Source organism: Solanum verrucosum, unplaced genomic scaffold (genome assembly GCF_900185275.1).
Source record: "Solanum verrucosum unplaced genomic scaffold, falcon-dt-bn FXZP01000060.1, whole genome shotgun sequence".
In the NCBI taxonomy this organism is placed as follows: Eukaryota; Viridiplantae; Streptophyta; class Magnoliopsida; order Solanales; family Solanaceae; genus Solanum; species Solanum verrucosum.
The window spans coordinates 8,836,145-8,852,569 of record NW_026020129.1 but is presented as its reverse complement, the minus strand read 5'-3'; the positions used below and the strand labels follow the sequence as shown (position 1 = coordinate 8,852,569).

Below are 16,425 nucleotides of genomic sequence, written 5' to 3'. Positions count from 1 at the left end.
TCTCTTTTTTCCAAATAAAAACTTTTATACTCTCTTTTTTCCAAATAAAAACTTTTATACTCTCTTTTTTCCAAATAAAAAGGACTTCATTGTTTATCACAATGCAAGTTGGATATTTAAAATATTATATTTTGTCAAATCAAGAAGGAATTAAATATTCTCTTTATTATTACATCCAATATCTATAAGCCTAAAAGGTCATGACAAAGTTATGTGCTATTCCACGTGCGATTTCCCTCTTTGAGCTTGTGATAAAAAAGTCATTGAATCTCAACTAAAATCACCCCTTAGTTAGACTATAGCCTGTGACATGTTCGATTAATTTAAATTTATGTTAAATAATTTTATAATAGAAAATAAAAGGTTTTTTGATAAAAATAATCTTATATTTCAAAATTTAAAGTCAAAATTTCTGACTATATATGAGGGCTATAATTTATAGGACTACTTAATTGATGTATCATGGTCGAATTCATCCAAAATAACAAAATTAATTGACACTCGAAAAATAAAGTATATTTGGAAAAAGAAGTTATCTTAAAACTCTATCAAATGCTTGGAGCAAGAAAAGTATAGAATCCTTTAAGGACCATAAAATTTCTGACGTATCACTAATTAATTAAGGAAATCTCATCTTAGCCTAATTGAACATTTTAACAACTTATCATTCCGTATATTTATTAATTCAACTTATTTTATTTCACCTAAATTTAATGCAACACATGTATATTTGACACATCGATTCGAAGTAGAAGTAAAACTCATTAAATGGGAATTCAGAAAATAGTTGCCTCTTACGCTTTGAATGAACTTGACTTTTCTTGTCCTAATCAATAACAGAGTCGTAACTTTTATTAGAACGTTTAAAATACGAAGAAGTAAATATATCTTAATTTTTATATATATAATATGACTTTCTTATCGAATAGATGAATATATTGCCTCTATCTAGCTCCGCTCCTTAGGTCCCACTGTACTCCATTGATCTGCAATTCTGTATTGATTTTGACACCAAATTTGTATTTTATTTTTTTATATTATAGTACTCCATCAGGTCTTTGTTTGAAGTATCTTCCTGTATGCACTTAATAAAATGGGGTCAGTGTTGGCTGTCAGCAGTATTATTAGCACCTCCCTCGTTTCTTTTCCGTCAGCCACCCTACACGTGAAAATTATTTTGGCTAAGGATAGCAAGACACGTGAAGAAATTGTAAAATTACACTGAATATATTATTTTTTTAATAATAAAAATTAAATTTAGAATCTTTGTCGATTTTCTAAATTAAGTTTGAACAGTGTAATTATCTTATCTGAAAATTTATTAATATTATTATTCATTGGATTATTTCCTTTAAAAAAAAAATCAACATTTCTAGGATTTATTTTTAAATTTCAAACGATGTGGAGCTTATGAGTACAAAAAACTAAATGAGAATACCATAGAAGAATGTTGCAACAGAACATATAACTTAATTGTACTGTTAGACTTTCCTTAATTATTAATTAATTTTCACTTTTATAATATATTATATATATTACTTGTACTCCCTCCGTCCCTAATTACTTGTTCACTTTTGAATTGACACACATATTAAGAAAACAATTAATGATATAGTGAGTTTACCAATTTACCCCTATTAATTATGAAGTGGATGAAAATTTTTACATTTTTCAAAGTAATTAGTCATTTAATTGAGGATATAATAGGTAAAAAAAAAATTGTCCTTTCTTGATTTGTCAGAATGGACAAGTAATTAAAGATAACTATAAAAGGAAAAGTGGATAAGTAATTAGGAACAGATAGAGTATCTTTTATTCACTGACTCGATGATCTTGGTTGGTAGCTTGCATTTATGACCGTTAATTTGTGTTGGTTTATTGTTAAAGAAGAACTCTTGTTATATATCGTATATTTTTTTACTGTTTCTAACAAATATATATATATATATAGGCTATGGAACTTTAAAAATATCTCTAAAATGGTATTAGATTTTAAGATTTAATCAAATTTTATAATCAAAGGATAACTTAATTAAAGATATTAAAGGTGAAATCAGTTCTGGTAAAAAAAAAAGGAAATAAAACTTAAAAGCAATGACGTAGCAAAAAATTTCACGAAAGATATTCAAACAAATAAAAGAAAAAATCCTATAGGGATTCAATCTTGCATACTCTGCACCTAATTGCCACCGAGCTGCTTGCATTATCTTATAGGTTTTAAGCATAAAAAAAAATAAAAAATGCAGACACAGATTCAAATTTGGGCACCGTGGAAGTTTTGTTGTTTTGAGGATGTCCAAAATAATATATATACCAATATAAAATAAAATTTGATCTATATATATAAAGTAATTTTTTGATGAAAAGTGTTCAACTGAAAACTCTGACACCACCATAACTTCGCCCCTACCTATATATATAATGTCAATAATATTCACTATGTATAGGGGTCTCATCTTTCTTTTATAGAAAAAGCCAATATGTCCCCAAAATGGCAGAAAGATTACTCGTGCCCACTTTATATTGTTTCAAATAATATTTAGGTTATGTTCGGTATGAATAAAAATATTTATCAGAAGATAAATAAATTATTTTATTATTTTTTTTTATATTTGATATGTAAATAGAAAAAAAATAATCAAAGCGCTCGTATATAAGCTAATGGTTGCTCCATAAAAAAAAGTTGATCAGGTTTATCCCTTAACTATGCAAATAAGGCAGTTTTGTCTAATTGCGAAGACTTAAGCAAAAACTTATAGTAGACATTTTGAGATTAATTTAATTATTTTATGTTTCCTATAAAGTTTAAAATTGTCTATACTAATTTTTCAATTAAATATTTATTCTATTGTTTTTTTTATTATTATTATTATTATCACTCTTACTTAAATTTTAGAGGACTTAATAATAAGTAATATAACATATTAATGTTTAGTTGAATTTAATTTCTCTTATCATATTATATATAGAGTTAGTAAAATAAATTTATTATCATAGAAAAATAAATTTTAATGGATTGGTAAGTAATTGTCAAAAATGATGTAATATCAGTAGATTCTCGAGTCACATGACAATTAAAAGACAAATGACTTTATCTTTGACAAAAATGATACCGTTCTTTGATATGATCTGGAATGGCAAAGTCCGTAAATATAAGAAAATCATTTATATGAAATACTCCCACAATATTTTTCGTTTTATTAGAGTCAAATAATTTAAGTTTGACAAAAAATTTACGTATGAAATCTTCAATGTTTTTGAAATGAAATTTATATATTTCTAAACTACGTAAAAAGTATTATAAGTCACAATAATTGATAATTCAACATATTTAAAAGATATATAAAAAATTTATGATCAAATAAATTTGGTTGAATCTCAAAATCTGAAATGTATCGCATAAATTGAAATAAAGAGAGTATACAGTATCAATATTTTCATATAATATTTTAGTTCTAAGTTAGTACTTCTAAATAGTGCATACCATCAAATACTTGATTAATTTAAGGTCTAAGTACACATTACATTCTCCGGTTTTCGAATTATATTTTGGTTCTAACTAATACCTACCATCAAATACATGAGAAAACATGTACTAATGGGCTCAAATTCGCAATTTATAAAGGGGAAATTAAGTAAAGATCCCATAAAGGTAAAATAATTACAAACATTTTCAATCATATTTCACTAAATAATTATACTATATACTCTCAACTAATTTTGCTTAGCTGATACTAAATGAGTATCATATATTGTATTGGTACTTTTGCTTAATTGATACTAAATCAATATATATATATAATGTATTGGTATCATTAAGGTTTCTTGTTCAGAAATTACTCATTAGTCAATGATACTATAAGAGTATAATATATACTCTTATACTATCATTGACTAATGAGCAATTTCTGAATAAGAAACTCAATGATACTATATAAATATATATACTCTTATAGTATCATTGACTAATAAATAATTTATGAACAAGAAGCCCTAATGATACCACAATAATATACATATACTCTTATAGTGTCACTGATTAAGTGTATATACATATATATATATAATGATTTAGTATTAATTAAGTGAAATTATCAGCTTTAATGATACCAATACAATATATGATACTAATTTGGTATCAGTTAAGCGAAAATTATCAGTCTTAATGAATGAGGGTATGGACTGTAATATTTTTTGAGAGAATAGATATTTTTTGAATTATCTTGAATTGGATACGAACATGTAATTATTTTGAGTTTTATTGGTTATTTATGTAGATTTTCCATTTAAAAATGATACCTTTATTATTTCTTTGAGGCTTTGCTTCAAAATTAAAATTGTTAAACAATATAGAAAATATATTTTTTTGAAACGGATTGAAAAAGAAAATAGGACGAGAAGAGGGGCAGGGAGTAGAATTTATTTGGAAAATTAAAAAAATGTTGGTCTGTATTTGAGGGCTGGAAAGAGTAGTATATAAATCTTATACGAAGCTCTCTCTCTCAACACACAACTTCACTCATTTCTCGAATCACTCTCTTTCTCTCTCCTCCCGAACTTGTAGGATTTCCTCTCGAACATACTCCTCGCCGGAGAACGAAACAAACGTCGTCGGTGTTCAGGTAATTGAAGGTTCTACTTTTGATCCGTTCAATTCTTTTGGCTCGAAGTTGTAGTTGGAACAAATCGGAAATGGCTTCTCAACCGAAGAATGTTGGAATTCTCGCCATGGAGATTTACTTTCCTCCTACTTGTCTTCAGCAGGTAAAATTTCCCGAATAAATTTTGCTAAATACGTATATACATCCACATGCGTATATTTATACTTGCAGATGTGTATTACGATTGGGTTGTAGGTTAGGTGCTACAGTTTTCGCTGAGGAAAAATGAAATCGGCTTCTTCGGAATAATGATTTTCTCGATGTTAATAATTACCAAATGCCTTTTGTAAATGCGATTTGTATTTCTGTAAAGTTTCCTTTCCGTTAGAAATTGTTTTTTTACTTCAAAATTATTAAGTTTACTTATACAGAGAGAGTCATAATTGCTTGGAAAGTTAGATTTCTATTTAAGATCTCATGATTTATGATATGAGATCATAGATTTTAATTTATTGCACTTGCATGTTGATTGTTAAATGTATTGTGTATAGCTAGCTATACACTTTACATGGTTTTGGTGCTTTGAAGCTATTTTTCTGATATAATGTAATATCCAAACAAGTTAATAGATTCGAGGGAATAGATCTGATAATTTCTATGAAAAAATGCAATGTTTAGGAAGTATTGGAGGCTCATGATGGAGCAAGCAAAGGCAAGTATACAATTGGTCTAGGACAAGATTGCATGGGATTTTGCACTGAGGTTGAAGATGTCATATCAATGAGGTATGCAACTAACTTCAGTAGCTGCAGCAACTCCGTATCAATTTCAAACTAGTGAGGCTAAGAATGTGAATCCTCATTGCTCCGGTTCATATGGCTCGATTTCGTTTCAGTACTTCATAATACTGGGGATTAATTTCGTTAGAAACTGTTGTGTCTCTTCTCATTGAATTTTTCATCATCAGTTTGACAGCTGTTAATTCCCTACTGGAGAAGTATTCTGTTGATCCGAAGCAAATTGGTCGGCTAGAGGTTGGAAGTGAAACTGTTATTGATAAGAGCAAATCCATCAAGACATTCTTAATGCAAATATTTGAGGTATTGGCTGTTGCTTCTAAGAATGCTGATTAGTAAACAGTCAATTATGGTGCTTTCAAACATGTGGACAAGTGAGACTTAACTACTAACTTTTGCATTATGTACTGCTGATTAGCTCAAAAATAGAATATTAGTTGCAGTCAAGTATTATAAATTATTAAAGACATGGCTTTTTTGCTGATGCTGTTTGTTACCCATCTATATTGTCATATAGGTGAAAACAAGTATAATGATAATGTATTATTCAGTTAGTTACTTGTTATATTACAAAGTAACTCCTCCAAAATGAGCTTAATATTTGCTTTGACATTTAACCTCGGAAAATAAAATGTTTGTTGCATCAATTTTCCCGTTTGTCTTTCTTGATTTTCCTCTTCACTGCTAAAGCTTTACTTTGTGGTTATCACTTGTGTTTATCATCAAAATTTATTCTTGTGCTTTACCATGTGAAACAAGCAGAAACATGGAAATACTGACATTGAAGGAGTTGACTCAACTAATGCCTGCTATGGGGGAACTGCTGCATTGTTCAACTGTGTAAATTGGGTGGAGAGTGCTTCATGGGATGGACGCTATGGTCTTGTAGTATGCACGGATAGTGCGGTATGGTCATTATTTTCATGCATTCTACAACTTTATTTTTATTCTATTGCTTTCTTATTAGATACATAGACTGCAATGCCTGAGCCTTGCATGATTTTGTCCATTTATTTGAGAACTTCTGTTCACAGGTCTATGCAGAGGGGCCTGCTCGGCCTACTGGAGGAGCTGCAGCTGTTGCTATGCTTGTTGGGCCTGATGCTCCTATAGTATTTGAAAGCAAGATCAGGGCTAGCCATATGTCCCATGTCTATGATTTTTACAAGCCCATCCTTGACAGTGAATATCCAGTAATTTCCTTTAGTCCCTGCTTGTCTTGTTGATCTTCATATTTCACATGAATGTTTCAAAATGCTATTTTGTCAAAGCTTTGGGTTAAATATTTTGATTTTTTGAGAGTAGTGGGTGTTGAGAGTGGTATTTTACAGAACTGATAGAATCTTTTGCAAGCTGCCACTTGCTGCTGATAGCAGTGTATTGCACGGAAATCTGTAGAATTTCAGTATCTCTTATTAGTTCCTTATTACCAATATTCTTGACGCCTGCTGCATCATCACTGTTGAAGCTAATTTTCCATCTGTGCTCTGTTTTATGATGTTAATTGTTTTTGCAGGTGGTTGATGGTAAGCTTTCACAAACCTGTTATCTCATGGCACTTGATGCCTGCTACAAGAGTTTATGCAACAAGTAAGTTTCCGGTTGATGCAACCTTATATTTGGAAATAAGTTTCTTAACTGTCTTCATTTAGTGACCTTTTACTTCCATCTTTTAGATATGAGAAATTGGAAGGCAAGCAATTTTCAATGGCGGATGCCGCCTACTTTGTGTTCCATTCACCATACAACAAGGTAGCTTATGAGAATCCCATACATATTATAATTTCCTTTTTCTATTTCTCCTAATAAAGGGATATAAACAGTTATCTGAATCTTTTTTTTAATCATGCAGCTCGTGCAGAAGAGCTTTAGTCGATTGCTGTTCAATGATTTTCTAAGGAATGCTAGGTGTGTTACTAATTTTCTCTTCGAAAGAAGTCTTTTCTTGTTTAAAGTAATTCTTTGGACTGATCATCCTCATTTCTGCATTTGCAGCTCTATTGATGAGTCTGCCAAAAAAATCCTGGCCCCCTTCGAATCCTTAACCGGTGATGAAAGCTACCAGAGCCGTGATCTTGAGAAGGTTCACCTTCTTCCTGAAATGTTTTTCTTTTTCACTAGCAACTTCCTGCAATTCTTTTTCAATACATTGCTGGAAGCGATGAAAATGAAATCTTAATGTCTCCTAAGACTGAACTGAAAATGGATTTTTTTTTTCATGCACTTACAGGCATCCCAACAACTTGCTAAACCACTTTATGATGAGAAGGTGCAACCTACCACATTGATACCAAAACAAGTTGGCAACATGTACACCGCATCTCTTTATGCTGCTTTTGCATCCCTCCTTCACAATAAGCACAACACATTGGTAAATACAAGTTACTTTTTTTTAAAAAAAATTGTTCCTTCCTGCTCAGCACATTGGTAAATTTTGTTCTTCTGTTCCTTACTGCTTGTTTCACCACCATTGCCTAAATAATTCTCCCGGCTTCTGAATCATTTTGTCACCTCAGGCTGGTCAGCGGGTAATCATGTTTTCCTATGGGAGTGGATTGACTGCGACTATGTTTTCGCTAAAGTTTAACGAAGGTCAACATCCTTTTAGTTTGTCAAACATTGCAAGCGTGATGAATGTCGCAGAGAAGTTGGAATCGAGACATGAGGTATGCTAAATTCTGATCTCACGATCACTTGTAGATTTAGACTCCATCACTGACTTCATTTAAGCTATAAGATATCCAAATAGCTGTCAGTGATTTTATTGAACTATCCCTCTTTTTTCATCATAACCCTGACTGATGTCAATAACATTTTGTGCAGTTCACTCCTGAAAAATTCATCGAAATATTGAAACTAATGGAGCACAGATATGGTGCCAAGGACTTCGTGACCAGCAAGGATTGCAGCCTTCTCGAACCAGGAACCTACTACCTAACAGAGGTTGATTCCAAGTACAGAAGATTTTATGCAAAGAAGGCTCACGAGAATGGGCAGGTCAACGGACACTAGGACACCAAACATGGTCCTTGCACGGTGTAAGGCCATATAGTAGGCTCGTGTTGTTTAAGTTATTGTTAGCGCATAGAAGAATAACTAGTGCTCTGGCAGATTCGATTGTTATTACATGTAGTTTCTTTTCCAGAGTAGTAGATCCTATGCCTTTTTTCTTTCTTTTTTCAGTTCCTGACGAGTTCTAATGTTGTGTATCTCCTGTCTTCACCTGTTTGTGAAATGATTGTAAAAGTCATCAACCTAGTCTTTGGTTGGAATTCATTTCTCATCTGTAATAAACTAATGTATTTATGAGAAAGATCATTTCAATGGGTGATTGTTGAAATTTGTGAAATTTATAAAACTTGTGAAAATCTGTTTACGGTAAACAGATTTTCACATAACTTATGCATGTATTAACCAAATGTTACATTTGTTATGCATTTTATATTGAATTATTTGTTCGTACTACCATCAACCAACTAGGTTCAAGTGTTACGTATTTTTTTTTCCCATTGGATACTAGTATGTGATTTTCAGATAACGACCCTCGGATCAATTTTGACTTGCATATTTTCCTTCTTATTTTGATAGTAACGTTTTGAAGTTGACTAAAAGCTGGTGAAAAAAAAAGAAATAAAAGCAAATGAAAGAACTTCTTTTCATTTTCTTTAAATAAAATAACTTCAATTAACACAAGTTGGACCTTTAAAATACTCCAAATTGTGTACTTCAATAATCAATTTAAGAAGCTAAGGACTTATATATTCCCTTCTAATACATCCAATTTTGACGTTGAATATGAAGTACCTAAAAGGTGTAACAGTAACATTTCATAATACCAACATGATTTTCTTCAGAATGATTTTTTATATTACATTTTACTTTATAGCAATTTATTATTTTTGAAAAATTACTCCTCTATAACCTCATACTTAAATATTATATACATATTTAAATTAGTTTACAAATATATTCCTTCTTTGATGCCCAAAATTTTAAACTAATTCGAATAATGAAATCCCAAAATATGTACCAATATTAAACACAGGCGGGAAACCAACCATAACACCAGAAGTTTCTTTTTGTTAATCCTTTTCTCATGTGTATTTGGTAGCCCACTTGTTGTAGAGCGATTCTCCCATTTCCCTTCTCTTTCCCCCTGGTTCTGATTTAAATTATTGAAACTCAACTTTGGTCTCCTGATTTGAATTGTTATATTTAATCGAACGCAAATATGCATTCATCTTCTTTCTCCATCACAAATTTCCTCTCCTTTTCATATTCCTCGTCGTCGGAAAAGCAGTGCCGGAGAAGGAAATAAACGTCGGCGGTCCGGTGGTTGAAGTTTTATTATTTAAATCTGTTCAGTGTGTTTTTGCTCAAAAGTTATAGTTGCTACAATCGGAAAATGGCTTCTCAACCGAACAATGTTGGAATACTCGCAATGGAGATTCACTTTCCTCCTACTCGCCTTGTGCTGGTAAAGTTACTATACTAGTAACATTTTAAATTTATACTTCTTATTAATTCTTATTTAGCTGCTTAAGCTTGTTTGTTTGTTCGTTCCAATTGAGCACCTGAAATCATGATAAACTGTTGGGGAAGTGTTTGTGCGTGTTAGGTAATTAATCGCAGTTTTGAGTCGAATATGAAGGAGAGTAAATGCCTATAACTTAGGATAACCATTTTATTTAAGCTCTCATGGTGATCTTATGTTATGCACATGTATTGTTTGTATTTGTTCGCGAGCTACATAGTTTTGTGCTTTTAAAAGGACTCATTGCTTTTATAGTTTCATGGGAATAAGACTTTTATGAGTTAATTTAAGTAAAATTGCAATGTACAGGAAGAATTGGAGGCTCATGATGAAGTAAGCAAAGGCGCGTATACAACTGATCCTGGACAAGATTGCATGGGCTTTGTTATTGAGGATGAAGATGTTGTATCAATGAGGTATGCAGTTAACTTTAGTAGCTGCAACAAAAACTACTAGCTAGGGATCAGATATATGAATCTCTATAATCGTTCTGCTTCATTTGGATCCATTTTGTTTCATAAATTGTCATAAAGAAACTGCGGACTAACTTTATTAGCTAATACTTGCAAATACTACTATGTTTTCATCTCTTCTCATCAGAATTTTTCATCTTCAGCATGACGGCTGTTACTTATCTTCTGGAGAAGTATACTATTGATCCAAACCAAATTGGCCGGTTAGACGTTGGAACTGAAACTATTATCGATAAGAGTAAATCTATCAAGACATTCTTAATGAGAATATTTGAGGTAACACCCGTTCCATCAAGGCAATGTCCATTATGGTTTTTTCCAACATGTTGCCAACTGATTAAGACTTAATTGCTAAGCCTTTGTGTGACATACCTCTGATTCATCTTGTGAAACAAGCAGGAACATGGAAATACCGACATTGAAGGAGTTGACTCCCATAATTCTAGCTATGGGGGAACTGCTGCATTGTTCAACTGCGTTAATTGGGTGGAGAGCTCTTCATGGGATGGACGTTATGGGCTTGTAGTATGCACGGATAGTGCGGTATAATCATTAATCTTTCATGCAATCTACGACTTGAGTTTTGTCTATTGCTTTACTTATTAGATAGTACATATTATGAAATGCCTGAGCCTTAGCATTGTTTTTGTTCATTTACTCAACAACTTTTGTTCACAGGTCTATGCAAAGGGACCTGCTCGGGCTACTGGAGGAGCTGCAGCAATAGCTATGCTTGTAGGGCCTGATGCTCCTATAGTACTTGAAAGCAAGATCAGAGCTAGCCATATGTCGCACGTCTATGATATTTACAAGCCCATCCTTGACAGTGAAGATCCAGTAATTCCCTTTAATCCCTTCTTGTCTTGTTTATCAATAATGCTATTTTGCTCAAAAAAAAAATTGTATGAGTTTTTAAGGTAATGTGTATTGAGAGTGGTATTTTACGGAACTTGATAGAATTTTATTGCAAGCTACCCCTTGCTGATTCCTTATCCTTCATGTTTTCGTTCTCACAGAAATTGGTTAAACACAATATTTAATTTATATCTAGAAAACAACATGTTGCATGACAATTTTTAAAATTTCAGTATTATTGATATTTTGCTAGCGACTACATCCACTGTTGAAACTTCAGAATTTTCCTTGTGTGTTCTCTGTGTGATGTTATTTGTTGTTGCAGGTAGTGGACAGTGAGATTTCGCAAACCTGTTATCTTAGGGCACTTGATTCTTGCTACAAGGGTTTATGCAACAAGTAAGCTGCCAGATGATGCATCCTTATATTTCGAGTAAAATTGTTAACTGTCATTGTTTAGTGACCTTTTGTGTAATGTTTTTTCAGATATGAGAAAGTGGAAGGCGAGCAATTTTCAATTGATAATGCAGCCTACTTTGCATTCCATTCACCATACAACAAGGTAGGTTATAAATCTAATTTGTTTCCCTCTGTTTCTCTAAATTAGTTCATTTAAACACTTATCTGAATCCTTTTTAATTAATCTTGCAGCTTGTCCAGAAGAGTTTTGGTCGCTTGCTTTACAACGACTTTTTAAGGAATGCTAGGTGTGCTAAAAATCTTCTGTTAGACATGAATCTTTTCATTATTTAAACGAATGTTGTGGACTGATCATCTTCATTTCTGCATTTTCAGCTCTATTGACGAGTCTGCTAGACAAATCCTGGCCCCATTTGAATCCTTAACTGGTGATGAAAGCTACCAAAGCCGTGATCTTGATGAGGTTCACTAACAATTGCCTACTTTTTCTTCCTGAAAATATTCTTTATTTTTATGACTGACTTTCTCAAAGCTACCAAAGCCGTGATCTTGATGAGGTTCACTAACAATTGCCTACTTTTTCTTCCTGAAAATGTTCTTTATTTTACGACTGACTTTCTCTAATCGTCTTCCAATACTTTATTTTAATCATTCAACCTCACCACATTTGATATCAAAACAAGTTGTTAAGCCTTTGCCTGATTAATACAGGCATCCCAACAAGTTGCTAAACCATTATACGATGAGAAGGTGGAACCTACTACATTGATACCAAAACAAGTTGGCAACATGTACACCGCGTCTCTCTATGCTGCATTTGCATCCCTCCTTCACAATAAGCACGACACATTGGTAAACACAGCTTAAAACTTTTCGTCTTTTGTTTTTTTTTTCTTTCGTGTATGTTTCTGAATCAGTTCTTGCCTCTCAGGCCGGTCAGCGTGTAATCATGTTCTCCTATGGGGGTGGATCAACTGCAACAATGTTTTCACTAAAACTTAATGAAGGTCAACATCCTTTTAGTTTGTCAAACATTGCAACTGCGATGAATGTTGCAGAGAGGCTGCAAAAGAGATATGAGGTATGTGGAAATTTTCATGTTGGTGGATTTGTTTGCAGTAGCATTCAAATGTGTTTTTAGAATCCATCTTACTGGACCTTGTCATCGACTCAAATTACAACATTTTTTGCAGTACACTCCTCCCGAATTTGACATTTTCGTTGGACTTTACGAGGCCAGAAGAGAGTTTGGCATCAAAAACGACTACTGGTGTGAAATGCCTGGCAGCATTCTTCCACCAGGAGCCTACTACTTCAGAGGGGTTGATTCTGAGTACAGAAGAGCTTATGGTAAAAAAACTCCCGAGATTGAACAGGAGATAGAAGAAATAATCCTAGAATAACTAATGCAAGCATTACTAATATACTATATTCAACAGTATTCTTATGCACCCTACAAAACGACCCCTAAGAATTGTGCCTGCAGGATTTTGCTGCTGTATGCATTTGTTATTCACTTTTTTTCAGTTTGAGTTTCTTGTTTGTATTTACATTATCATGATAAAATTGGTTGTTGGGTTGCATCTGTTTTGCTACATTCTTTAAATAATTAATTTCATTAATGACAGAGCCAGATTTTCACGAAGAATTTTAAAATATGAAGAAGTAAAACATACAGAAGTTAAAGAGGGTTCAATATCTACTATATAAATATACATAAAAATAATTTAATCATATATGCCAAAGAGAGTTTGAATATATACCTCGCTCCTACCTATCTCCACCCTCGTGAATTATGAGGTAGATACAAATTGATATATGAACCAATTGTGAACCTAATAAAAAGTTGCAACATATCAAAAAAAAAAAAACATTAAAAATCTTTTAATAAAAACTAAATCAATCATATTTTTATGAACTAGTTTTACCGTCGTTTAAAATTTGACATCCCCACAATATCATAAAGTCAAGTACATGTTGGACCAAGGACATGAGCCATACACATGCTGGGACCACTTTCATGGGCCCAACAGAATTGCCCATACCCACATGGCCCACAGCATTGTACGTATATTATCTTGGCATGGGCCTATTTGTAGTGGTCCAACAATGACAAAATGGGCCTACCATCCAATTTGAGCCGTCGAGTGGCCCAATAGCCGTGTCTTAAGGCACAAAGTAGAGCCCATCTACCTTTTACAAGTGGACCACTTCACACCTTGAGGAGCCCACCACAATAGCTACCACCCACCACTTTATGGCCGAAGCGTAAATATACACGTTGAATAGCTGGTTAAAGTTATACATGTATTAGTAATAAGAAAATTTATGTATCTGAGTTTAGTTATTCAGATGGAGTATTATTTACGTATCGTAAGTTTGTATGTGGAATTCACACTATATTAATTTTACATATAAATAACTTATCTTCTAACTAACTATCAAAATATGGTATTACTTGAGCAGAATTTAATACCCGTATAACTCGTCTCTAAATCAGCTACCACATAACCCTCAAGTGTATAATTTTTTGCACATTTATCTATTTTGAAATAAATTTGTTTAAAGTTTTAATATTGATAAAGTCTGATTTCTAGAAAAATGTCTAAAGTCACTAAAGTTCGGATATTTCTACTTGAATTTCAATTATTTTTATCTAAAATCTAGTTATATTGTCTTATTTCAACTATTTTTGCTTGAAGTACATGTATTTATATTTAAAATTCAATCTTTATTTGAAAGCTATGCAAAAATGCATTTACTTCAAACGTTACGTATCTAAAGTTATTTTTAAAAATAAATAAATTTACAAAATTTCTTTAAAAATTAAATTGGGAAAATTATATGGTTAAGCAAATATATATAAGTTAATTAGTCATCATAACTATAGTTTTAGTTAATTACCACTCGCGATCAATATTTATTCATTGATATTATCGGTTGGGGTTTCGAGCTTGTATAATTCGCACGTTTGTATAATTCAGAATTTGTAGAAATGTTGTATAATATAATTTATATAACTATTTAAAGTTTAGATATTTGTATTTGTATAAATTCATTATTTTGAGTTTATATAAAAATAACTCAATGATATAAATATACTCGCAAATTATACAAACTTACTTATAAATTATACAAACCCACAAACTATACAAATGAGATAATTTAAACTAAAGTTACACCTCATAAATATATAAAATATATTATAATGACTATTTGCGAAAATTTCTCAATTAAATATCTTCAAAGTTTTTTTACCCACCTTAAGGTGATGGGCCATATAATTTGAGCGGTCTGATAGGTGAAATGGGCCTACAGTCCTTGAAGCACGCCCCTGGTCCCACTTTATCTCTGGACCCCAGGCCCCACCACCTCTCTTTAAGTTAACAAGACTTCCTTTCTTTTTCATTTCAATTTTTATGTTTAGACTTAAGATTATTTTTTTAAATAAAATACAGTTTAATAATCTTATTTTGTTACCTATATATAATAATAGAAATAGAGATAAAATACTATAAACCACTATATACTAAAAATATACTTCTATATATTACATATATTTAACTTATGAATCTAAATGGTTTTCTTTATTTGATGACAAGAAAAAAAAATTATTTGTTTCAAATCTGAATTTGTAATTTTTGAAGCATAATAAGTTGTTATAAATAATAGAGTTTTGAAAATCGAACTCAATGATTTTAAATTTTGGAAGTCTTTAATACAACTCCATTAACATAGCAAATGTTTATTTTCAAGTAATAGAAAACAAACGAAACTAACCAACAAAAAGCATTAACGTTGCAAAGACCAATGCCCCAATTACTGTACAATAGAGTTGTAATTCACTAGTTATTCTAGATGCTCGCCAAAGCTGAAAAAAAACCAAAGGTTATTTATATTCCTCGGAAACCCCTGCCTACGTCACCATTTAATATTTCTTGGCCTACTATTGGCCAAACCACCTGGGCACTAGGCCCAACGTGAGTTGGATCACTGGTGTTTACTTTTTTTTCATTAGTATATATAAGCATTTGATAATTACACTATATTATATCAACTTGGGGTGATTAGGTAAGAAATGTCCCACTTAGTTAAGAAAAAGTACAGCCTGTTGGCTGTTTCCCATCCACATTATACTTTTTAGCTGAATATTCTTCTCTAAAAGTTTTTATTCTATCATGGAATTGATCTGGAATCATCAAAAATTATAGTGCAATGAATAAAATCAGACGTCTTAAACTCAAATCCTGATAATGGAATCAATTTTAATAAGAACCGTTTTACCTCTCACAGCGAGACCTCTCGAACACAAATCTAGATTAGTCGGATATCGAATACCAGATGAAAAACCAATTTATTTTTGGATGGGGAAGCTTCTATTTTGACCCACTATACAAGGTGGGCCGTGGGCCACACCACCACCACCAATGGAAGTATACCACTCTACGCAAACCCAAAACTGATCCATCAAAAGCCCAAACGGGTCCCCACTCTTCTCAAAGTCCTAATCCACTTTTACACGTGCGATACTCACGTGCACGTCTTCAACACTTTTTAATTTTTTTTAACACTAATCACTTCACTTAAAACCTCTTTTCAGAAACTCATTTTATTATTTTTCTCATTTCCCAAAAACAGATCACGGTCAAAAGTTTCTCCAATAAGATTATTAAATTAAGAGTGTATGTGTTGGAGGATATGAATTTTACGTATAATCTAGGTAAATATTATGAGGGTAAAGAACA

At 32.0% G+C, this 16,425-nt stretch overlaps 2 protein-coding genes across 2 annotated transcripts; both read left to right on the top strand.

The window, feature by feature from the left end:
- The first annotated feature begins 4,419 nt into the window (after nucleotides 1-4,419).
- Nucleotides 4,420-8,748, top strand: LOC125826423 (hydroxymethylglutaryl-CoA synthase-like). Its single transcript, XM_049505749.1, has 12 exons — nucleotides 4,420-4,764; nucleotides 5,280-5,386; nucleotides 5,569-5,701; nucleotides 6,161-6,304; nucleotides 6,433-6,591; nucleotides 6,915-6,988; nucleotides 7,075-7,150; nucleotides 7,251-7,306; nucleotides 7,394-7,481; nucleotides 7,629-7,769; nucleotides 7,915-8,064; nucleotides 8,222-8,748. Exons 1-12 carry the CDS (start codon nucleotides 4,693-4,695, stop codon nucleotides 8,408-8,410), a joined length of 1,389 nt encoding a protein of 462 aa, XP_049361706.1. The 5' UTR covers nucleotides 4,420-4,692; the 3' UTR covers nucleotides 8,411-8,748.
- A 1,036-nt stretch (nucleotides 8,749-9,784) lies between these two features.
- On the top strand, nucleotides 9,785-13,083 carry LOC125826721 (hydroxymethylglutaryl-CoA synthase-like). Its single transcript, XM_049506067.1, has 12 exons — nucleotides 9,785-9,875; nucleotides 10,242-10,348; nucleotides 10,549-10,681; nucleotides 10,805-10,948; nucleotides 11,084-11,242; nucleotides 11,586-11,659; nucleotides 11,747-11,822; nucleotides 11,912-11,967; nucleotides 12,056-12,143; nucleotides 12,392-12,532; nucleotides 12,612-12,761; nucleotides 12,874-13,083. Exons 1-12 carry the CDS (start codon nucleotides 9,804-9,806, stop codon nucleotides 13,081-13,083), a joined length of 1,410 nt encoding a protein of 469 aa, XP_049362024.1. The 5' UTR covers nucleotides 9,785-9,803.
- The last annotated feature ends 3,342 nt before the right edge of the window (nucleotides 13,084-16,425 follow it).

Bases quoted from the DNA above. Each gene is read 5' to 3' on its own strand.
- LOC125826721 (XM_049506067.1), top strand. From the start codon at position 9,804: ATGGCTTCTCAACCGAACAATGTTGGAATACTCGCAATGGAGATTCAC. The intron at 10,682-10,804 runs GTAACACCCGTT...TGAAACAAGCAG, and splicing joins TCTTAATGAGAATATTTGAG to GAACATGGAAATACCGACAT. The intron at 12,762-12,873 runs GTATGTGGAAAT...CATTTTTTGCAG, and splicing joins GGCTGCAAAAGAGATATGAG to TACACTCCTCCCGAATTTGA.
- LOC125826423 (XM_049505749.1), top strand. From the start codon at position 4,693: ATGGCTTCTCAACCGAAGAATGTTGGAATTCTCGCCATGGAGATTTAC. The intron at 5,702-6,160 runs GTATTGGCTGTT...TGAAACAAGCAG, and splicing joins TCTTAATGCAAATATTTGAG to AAACATGGAAATACTGACAT. The intron at 8,065-8,221 runs GTATGCTAAATT...CATTTTGTGCAG, and splicing joins AGTTGGAATCGAGACATGAG to TTCACTCCTGAAAAATTCAT.